General features: G+C 34.2%; 1 protein-coding gene across 1 annotated transcript; it reads right to left on the reverse strand.

Annotated features, from left to right (window-relative positions):
* Positions 1-500: 500 nt before the first annotated feature.
* LOC101437490 (olfactory receptor 6C74-like) lies at positions 501-1439 on the reverse strand. Its single transcript, XM_004468244.1, has one exon. The coding sequence runs from the start codon at positions 1437-1439 to the stop codon at positions 501-503; it is 939 nt and encodes a 312-aa protein (XP_004468301.1).
* Positions 1440-9955: the final 8516 nt, after the last annotated feature.

Genomic DNA, 9955 nt, shown 5'->3' on the forward strand with positions numbered 1-9955 from the left:
TGATAGCTAATACCTACTACAGTTTACAAATATTTTTTTAAATGAAGTATGCACCGGTAACTTAAAGGCAGGACAAAGATATATTTAAAAAATTAGTCCAAATCTGTTATTACTTATTGCAATTAATAGCTTATTAAGTACAAGATAGTATAATAAACTTTGCATTGTGTGATACATTAAGTATTTAAATAAAAAACTATTTATAGTCTTGATTAACTAGAACCTGAAGACAAATGAGATAGAACAAAAAAATTAGCATCATTTCCACCAGGTATTTAAGGAGGGAGGTGAGATCAGAAAGGGAATGTCTAAAGGAGAAAAACATGAAAATTATATTCTCTGGGACAAAGACTTACAAAAAATAAAGTTGCAAAGTGATAAAGACGAATATCAAAGATTGGCAGAAGAAAAAGAAGCTATGTACAGGAGAGTAATGATGAATAAATTGATATTACATGAGACTCCTTTGTTCATTATCTTTATATAATGCAACAGTACATTCATTTCTTTGTAAAAGAGAAAATTCGTTGAATCATATGTATGAAGGCTATTTTCACTTGTTGGTTCCTCAGAGTGTAAATAAAAGGGTTCAAAAGTGGGGCAGCTGAGGTATTGAGCACTGAAATTCCTTTGGAAAAAGAAATTCTTTGTTGGACTGAGGGTTTAACATAAATGAAGATGCAGCTGCCATAAGAGAGGGAGATGACAATCATATGGGAAGAACACGTGGAAAATGCCTTTTTCCTCTGTTGAGTTGAAGGGATTTTTAGAATCGTCAGTGCAATGTAAGTATATGATATTATCACCATTACCAACGTGACCACGAGTGTCACCAAAGCTGTGATGAAACCTATTGTTTCGATGAGTCTTGTGTCTGAGCAGGAGATCTGCAGGAGAGGGGTAGTGTCACAATAGAAATGATCAACAATGTTGGAGGCACAGAATTCAAGGTTTAAACCTAAGGTGAGTGGTGGAAAGATGGTGAGGAATCCAGCGAGCCAACAACTGAGGACCAGCTGTGTGCAGACTTTGCTGTTCATGATGGTTGTGTAGTGCAGGGGCTTACAGATGGCAACATAGCGGTCATAGGACATGGCTGCCAGCAGGTAAAACTCAGAGGCTCCAAGGAGGAAGGCAAAAAACAGTTGTATGACACAACAGTTGTAGGAAATGGTTTTGTCTCCAGTTGCCATGCTAACCAGCAATTTAGGAATGCAGGTAGTAGTATAAGAGATTTCTAAGAAGGAAAAATTCCGAAGGAAAAAATACATGGGGGTCTTGAGGTGAGCATCCAGCAGGGTGAGTGTGATGATGATTAGATTGCCAGTGATGCTGAGCAGGTAGGTGAGCAGCAGGAAGATAAATAACACAACTTTCAATTGTGGGTCATTAGTCAATCCTGCTAGAATAAACACTGTCACTTTTGTTTGATTTCCCATTACTGTCCTCCAATTCTCTCAAGTCTGAATATAAAACTTAAAAATGAAATACTTTATTATCTCTATGTAACTAGCAGTGTTTAAGTTATATATTGCTAAAAATTATTCAGTTACACTACAGGGGTTCTCATCTTTTTCTGTTCCAAAGACCCTTTGTCAGTTAGGTCAAAACCACAGACCCCTTACTAAGCCACACTACAACACATATTATTTAATAAATATATCAGACATGCACCAAAACATCCCCACAAGAATAATGGTTTTTAAATTGCGACTCAAGCTCAGGGATCCTGATTAAGAATCCCTGAGATACAGCAAGAGAGTACTCATTTAAATTTACAGAATTAGACAAGTAAGAAAAAAAATAGATTTAATTTGCAGAGTACCTGGAAAGAGAATTAAAATTTAATTTGCATCTCCACCAAAGAATAAGCCATAATGGAGTAGTCACTGATGCTTATTTTTATGTGAATAAATTAGGGGGCCCTATGAAACAACATAAAAGGCTGTTCTCTCTTGATAATATGCATGAGTTGGGATGTCAGGCCATGTCCTGATCAATCAAACTCTGCATACTAGGACCAAAATTACATTCATCATTGCAAGTATTTCTAGGCATATTGTGCACTTAATATGCATATAAACTCATATGCATGTATATACACAAATGCACACCAGCCCTGGTCAATAACACAGGATAGTACACCATTTTTCTCTACTAATCAAACTTAAATGCTTGATTCCTTTCTCATTTACTTTAACCGGCTAGTGAGATCTGAATTCATATAAGTGAGTATGAGAAATAGGCAGTAATGTCGTTTGTTCATATATTTTGTCACTATCCTCTCTTTCCACCTCATGCCCCACTATAAAAATATCAGGAACAGTGTGATAATGTTGATGTGGGTAACAAGAAACAGCAGTTTTCCTCTGCAGGCCATGGCTCTGAAAATGGACAGGGTTAAGTAAAGGTAAAAGCAAAGTAAAGGGATATAGAAGCAAATATAAATATATAAATGTGAGTTTATGGAAATTTTTGAGATAGGCAATGTAAAGAGAAGAGAAAGTTAAAGACTATGGTCTTGGTAGTTTAGAGGAAAGACTGTTGAAGAGAGAGAGAATCTAAGGGAAAAATTAAAAGAAGATTAAAATTATGTAAAATAGTATTTAAAAAATTATAATGAGGGAATGTTTAACATGGAAATTTTCTCCATCTTCTTCTAAATTACTTTTGTGCCCTGCATTTAAATACATACTGAAAAGATGAAATATTTGGAGATCAATATGACCTAGAAGACCAAAAGAAAAAATACTTGGTTAATATCAAATTCATAATGAATCACTGAGCCAACTCTTAGAAGGCTGATATTTCCCTACCATATTATGGATATTCAAATGTTCAGCTACAGGAAATTAAAGAGGTATTTATAATAAATAAATTTTTTCAATATCTGTTACATAATAAATGAGAATCAGCAAGACAGGACAATATTGTTCAGGTTGGCACAAATATTAACTGGAAGATCATGGATTAAGCTTTAAAAGACTTTCATCAATCTTCTTAATGTTAAAAAATGTTGTACAATTATAGATCAATTTACAGAGCATTTAAAAAATCATAAATGATAAATCTCATGAAAATTTCTTTCCTCAGTATCTTTACCATAAAACCCATAAGGGAATAACTGTTTTTGATGGGGACTATATAAAACAATATTTTTGTGTCTTGAGAATTATTTCCAACTTCTAAAACATACACTATTATTTAAAAGGCCTGTATAAAAGCAAAATAAATGTATAAGTGAAACAAATGTTATCTCCCGTATTACCTAGAGGAGTTCACAGGAAGAGGTGCATTATAAGATGACACGAGGTCTTCCTAGCAGGGGAAGCAATGATTGGAGATGAGCTATCACAATCATGTGTATCAATAATGCAAACATACATAGGTGGAAATAAATGCCATTTTTGCTAACATTCCTTGCATATTCAAGTAATTATGAAGCAATCTAATATGAATTTTTTCCTCATTTACCCAAATTGCACTAATGGTAACAATTAAAAGAACAAATATACTTAAATCACCTAAACCAGAATTTTATCATGTCAGCTGGTTCCTTGGTCGAACTTCAACAATCCTAATCACCATCAATCCCCCAACACACACTGTAAAAGAAAACAACAAAAGTCTTATTATGAAACCATTAGATCTCATGCCTCTCTGTAAATGCAATGATATTTAATTATTTTAGATATTTTAAATAGCTGGTACGTTTTAAATTTAAACACTTTCCAATGCTAAATAATCATTCTGTTCCATTTTTCAACTTTCACCATTTAGCCTAAATCAAAATTTAAAAAGTTGGTAAAAATTGTTAATGTTTAATGATCAAAACAGAACTAAGTGAATTAAAAAATACCTAACAGAAAACATAATTTTTTAGTTGTAGAAATACATATTCTTTCATCCTTTTTAGCCATAAAGCAGTCTGTCTAATGCATTTAGAATCTCAGACATCCTTCTTTAATGACACATACACATTTCAGCAAGCAGAGTGATCTGCAGTTCAATGCTCAACTCTCTTCATCACACTAAAGAGAGCACACTGATATTACATTCCCCTCTGAAAGGACCACACTCTACCCCACAATTTATTATTGTCTAAATGGCTGTCTTCATAATGTTTTGTAGATTTTTAGGTTATTGAATTGATATTTTCCTGATAATTTACTTATTTGCATATTGAATATTTTCATATCACACAAATGCCATAAAAATTAATCAACTCTTGATCCCATGGACTATTTATGCTCTCTGTACCCCGCAGGCAAAAAACAAAAGTTTATGAGGAATTATCTGAGGGACCTGTAATCTAATAACACTATTTCCCCACAGATCACTAATTTGTTTGCCATACAAATGTTCTCTATAGGTATTAGATAATTTAAAAATAGTATGTATGTAAAATCACTCCTTTTAATTTTGTCTCCAGAGAATTCGGTATAGATTGAACTAATACATGCTTGTCCTCCCACATATGCATAATATGAAACTTTAAATACATGGATAAGGATATGGCAGGAAATCCTTCCTTACTGTGGAAGTTGGAGTGTTCCAGAGGGAGGCAAACCAGGGCCTGGTCTTCACACAAGAAGTAAAGTACAAAACCAAGGGTGCATGAGGTCACACGAAAAGAACTTGCTTACAATTTCTGGTGGTCGCCCACATTAGATTGTTAAACTATACAACAATCAGAGAAACGTTTAACATTTCCTCCAACATAGCCTCCCCTCTGCCTAGAAAACCTTAGGGTTCCCAATTCAGTGCCTTGTGTTTGGTAGTGCTGTGCAGTTAATCCAATCTGTCCCAATTTTTAGACTACTCTAGTTACTACACACACACACACACACACACACACACACACACACACACCACCCACAACCCAGGATGTCTTCCCCCACCCCATTCCCAGTAATTGTTTCATCTGTCGTATATTAATCTATAAATCCTCTGCAGTGATATTTTTGTCTGCCTCATGTATGTATTATCCAAACTCAACTTCACAGCCTCCTCAGCACTGCCTGGGAGAGGCGGGAGCAAACCTTGCTCCTTCATGGCAGCAACAAGACACAGTACTCTGCTCACAGCTTCACAGGGCAAGGGCAGCTCCTTTTTACTGTAGAGGTGTGGTAGTCTCAGTTCTGCTCCATGGGGAGAAGGTGCATCTTCATTACTGCTGAGATGCTGAAAGTTAAAGTTCCCCCTACAGGCTCACTGAGGAACCGTCCACCAAGTTACCACAAAGGAGAGGTGGTGCAGAACAGGGGCCCCCTGACAACGCTGCTGCTGCAGTGCCCATTGGGATAAGGGAGAGGGTGGCAGTATTATTCACGGTGCTTGCCTTGAGAACAGGCAGGTAGCTTTAGAAAGATTTGTCCTGTTAGGCTGAACCAACAATTCACCCGTGGTCTCACCTCCGTGTTTTAACAGATAAAGACTACCATATTTTATTAAGGCTATGTTTTCCTGTTCATGTAGCATCTCTGGGCATGGACACCTCTCATACTCAGATTGGTATATATATATATATATATATATATATATATATAAATAGAAATGAAAACATATAAGGAATCCCTGCTGAGTAACAAGGTCCTTAGTCCCTTTTTTATTCCACCTTGTCCAGAACGAGCAGTATACAATTATAGCTTTTAAAAATCAGATTTGAATTAAATTGCACCATGCAAACAGTAATGCTCATAAAAGGATATTATTTAAGTAAATGACTTTTCACAAGGCAATTACTCTCATTCACAATAATTCACATTAAAAAAACAGTAATTACCAGCATAGGAGTAGATGCCTCCAAACAAATGGAAACACTATTTTATACCTTCATCTCAATTTAGTTTTGCAGATTTTGAACTTCTAAGAAATGAAATTAAACAAAATGTAGTATGTGTTCCCTTAGCATATGAAGAGGTTTTGTGAGGTTTACCCTTGCTTATTTCAGTAGCTTTTATATTTACATTTAGTCTGTTTCATAGTTTGAATATAAGAAACATTTATATATTTAATATTAATAAGCAGGTGAGTGAGTGTTTTACTTTGCTCTAACTGTAAACAATGCAAGAACAAACGAGCTTGCCAATGTAGATTTGTCAAGCAATATGGTGTTTGAATTACATAATAGATTTAAAAATTTTTATAAAAATACTTATACTAATGGTTTATAAGAAAATTTCTTTTTTAGGTATGTTAGCAGTTGGTATTCTAGGTTTTTGTTTTGCTTTGTTTTTTGCTTTTGATTGTTCAATTTTAAATATTTTATGACTATGAATTGGTACTATTACCATATTGTACTTCTCTAATGAGAAATTATTTTGTTCAATTCCATATTCTTTGAATATTTGGATATACTTGTTTTAGAAATCCCCGTCCATTTTTCTATTGAATTGCATACCTTCTTTTTGATTTGTGCAATTTCTTCATAAATTCTAGATTAAAAATATCTATGCAATTATATCTATATGTAGTTAAAACAAATTTGAGCTTGTATATATATATATTAATAAGAGAAAAAAAACAAAGGCAATGAACAAACTATTCACAGAAAAAGATTTAAAAATGATTCTAAAAACAAAAATGAACTACTACTAGCTAGAGACATTAAAGAAATCTTTGGACCCATTTTCATTCAGATCTCCTTTATCAAAACACTGCCTTATCCATCTCGCATCTAGTTGATGCTTAAAAAATTAGATGGAATGAATGAAGGAAACTATGTGGTCAGAATTAACATCTATTTATTACTTCAGGAGACACACAATACACTCTTGTGTTTAGTCTCTTGTTCTCATTTCTTATGTTAATATCACAGGGAGTTGCTTGTCAGGATTTTGGCTTCTTGTTTGAGTGGACATAGTTTAATTGTTGTCTTGTGGATTGAGTTTAGGTTAAGCAATATTATGAAGAGAGACTAAAGGCTTTACCATGAAGGGTTCTGGGTGGAGAAGCAGCAGATCAAGAGAATCTTTTTGATTAGGATATAAAAGTGCATAAGCAACCATCTCCCAAAGAGAATTCAAATGTTAGCAAGTTTGTACAAAATATTCTTAAAACCAAATAGAGTTCTTAAAAGATAATTATATTAAAGAGTAACAGTGATTCCAAAGACTAATTTTGGACAATAGTAGTAATTTCCAAATTAAAATTTACTTTAAGACAATTTTATATTTATAGAAAAATTTGAAGTTAGTACAGAGTTATTCCATATATCTCACATCCATTTTACTCTATCATTATTCTTACATTAGTATGAAATATTTGTTACAGGTAATAAACCATTATTAATATATCGTTCCTTCCAAAAGCCCATACTTTATTCAGATGTCCTTAGTGTTTACCTAATGTCTCTTTCCACCTACTGGTGAATTCCATTAAAGATACTATATTACGTTTAGTCCTCATGTTTCCTCATGCTACTTTTGGATATCACATGGTTCTCAGTTTTTGTTCTTGATGGCTTGACAGTTTTGAGCAGTACTAGTTACCTATTTATAGAATGACCCTGAAGTGGGATTTGACCAACATTTTCCTCATGTTTAGACATGGGTTATGTGTTTGGGAGGAAGACCACATAGATAATTTGCCATTTTTATCACTTGATATCAAGGATCGATACTAACAGTAGTACTTACATTGTTGATATTAAGTTGAAGTTGTATTTGTAAGGTTTCCCTAATGTAAAATTATTTTCCTGCCCTTTCCATAATGATTCTAGGAAGGAAATGACTCCCATGGACCTACTAATTGCTATTTTTTCATATAATACACATATACAACTAATAGAAGTAAAATACTATCATATAAAAATGTTAGTTTTAATTAGGTTGTGACAGATAACAAATTATTATTTATTATGGGTGTAATATAATGAAATATACATTATATGATACATTAAATATAGCAAAAAATATATAATCATAATTAACTAGAATTCTTAAAATATGATATAAATAGATTGAAAAAATTATCTTCATTTTAGCTTTTCAAAGGAAGAAAAATTAAAATTTTTAAAGTTTCTAATGAAAAAGAAAAAAATATGGTTTCTTTCTAACAGGGTTTTTGTGGAAAAAGAGCTTGAACAGAGACATAGACCAATAACAAATAGATATCTAAAAGCAGTAATAGGCATTGGGACCTATTAACTGATGACTGGATTTTTCATTTCCCTCCCATATCTCACCAGTATTTTCAGTTTTTTGAAAAAGAGACAATTCTTTGTACCACATTCATGAAGGCTTTCTTCACTGCTTGGTTCCTCAGGGTATAGATAAAAGGGTTCAGGAGAGGGGTAACTGAGGTCTTGAGCACCGCAATTCCCTTGTTAAAGGACATTCTTTCTTTGACTGAAGGTCTAATATACATAATAATGCAGCAAATAACAATCATGTGAAAGAACAGGTAGAAAAGGTTTTTTCCTCTAATGAGTTGAAGGGATTTTTAAAATCATCAATGCAATGTAAATGTATGATATTATCACCAATATCAAGGTGACCAAGAGTGTCACCAAAGCTGAGATGAAACCCTTTGTCTCCAGTAGCCATGTGTCTGTGCAGATCTGCAGGAAGCAAGTAGTGGCGCAACAGAAATGATCAACAATGTTGGAGGTTGAGAAGTCAAGGTTTATACCCATGATGAGTGGTGGAAAGATGACAAACAACCCAGCAAACCAACAACTGAGGGCCAGCTGAGTGCAAACTTTGGCTGTTCACGATGGTTGTGTAGTGCAGGGGCTTACAGATGGCAACATAGTGGTCATAGGACATGGCTGCCAGCAGGTAAAACTCAGATGCTCCAAGGAGGTTGAGAAAAAAAAAAAACAACTTGAGCTATACTGATGTGGGCTATGGGTGGGAGGCTCTTTGTCTCTTCAGAGATAACCTAAGCTATTTGACTTGTGGGTATAGAATGGTAAGAGGCTGCAGTCCTGCCCTTAGTGACAATGGCAACGACTCCAGTCCCAGGAAACAGTTTAACAATGCAAGGTCTATAAACTTTAAGTATCTAGGGGAAATGCAAACCAAATATGTTAAAAGCTTATCTAGAATGTCTGGAGTCCATGCTGAAAGCTTACCTAAGATGTGGAAGATATATATGCTAATTCAAGCCTATTGAGAACTGAAACAAAGGGACCATTTGGCCTTTCCTCTCTGTATAAAAGACATTTGAAAATCTTGTTCGGGGCTCGGGATTCAAACAGAAAGCTCCCGTGTCTGGCCGGCCATCAATAAACCATTTTTCCTTCTCAAAATCATTCCTGAGTCCTGGCCTCTCTATACTCAAATAATTTAACCTCTCTCAAATTCTACAACAATACAACCGTTGTAGGAAAAGGTTTTGTCTTGAGTAGCCATACAAACCAGCAATTTAGGGATGCATGTGGTCATATAGGAGATTTCTAAAAAGGAAAAATTCTGAAGGAAAAAATACATGGGGGTCTTGAGGTGAGCATCCAGCAGGGTGAGTGTGATGATGACTAGATTGCCAGTGATGCTGAGCAAGTAGGTGAAAAGCAAGAAAATAAAATAAATCTTGATGTTTCCTATGGAAAGATACCAGTGATAACTAATATTTAAGCTAAAGTTTGGAGAGCAAAATTTCAGAGAGTATAATACAGTGGTCATTTATGTTTTTCAGATGTTTTATGCAAACAAAATCTTACACATTTCCAGAGTAACTGGACTGATAATTAAAATGCTAGTATGCATATCCTTACAAGAGAATAGTCCTTGAGTGTGGCAATGCTCATTTTTTTTCAAATGACTGTATTAGAATACCTATTAATCTTGGAAAATGTAACTTCTTCCTGGAAGATAAGCAAATGTGGGATTATAAGACATTTCTTGTTCAATTTAAAGAAGTTGTAAACTAATAACAAAATTACATATATTATTACAAGTGCACCAGATTATTTTTAGCATATAAAACACACATCCAAATATATAAACCC

This window comes from Dasypus novemcinctus, chromosome 12, assembly GCF_030445035.2.
Source record: "Dasypus novemcinctus isolate mDasNov1 chromosome 12, mDasNov1.1.hap2, whole genome shotgun sequence".
In the NCBI taxonomy this organism is placed as follows: domain Eukaryota; kingdom Metazoa; phylum Chordata; class Mammalia; order Cingulata; family Dasypodidae; genus Dasypus; species Dasypus novemcinctus.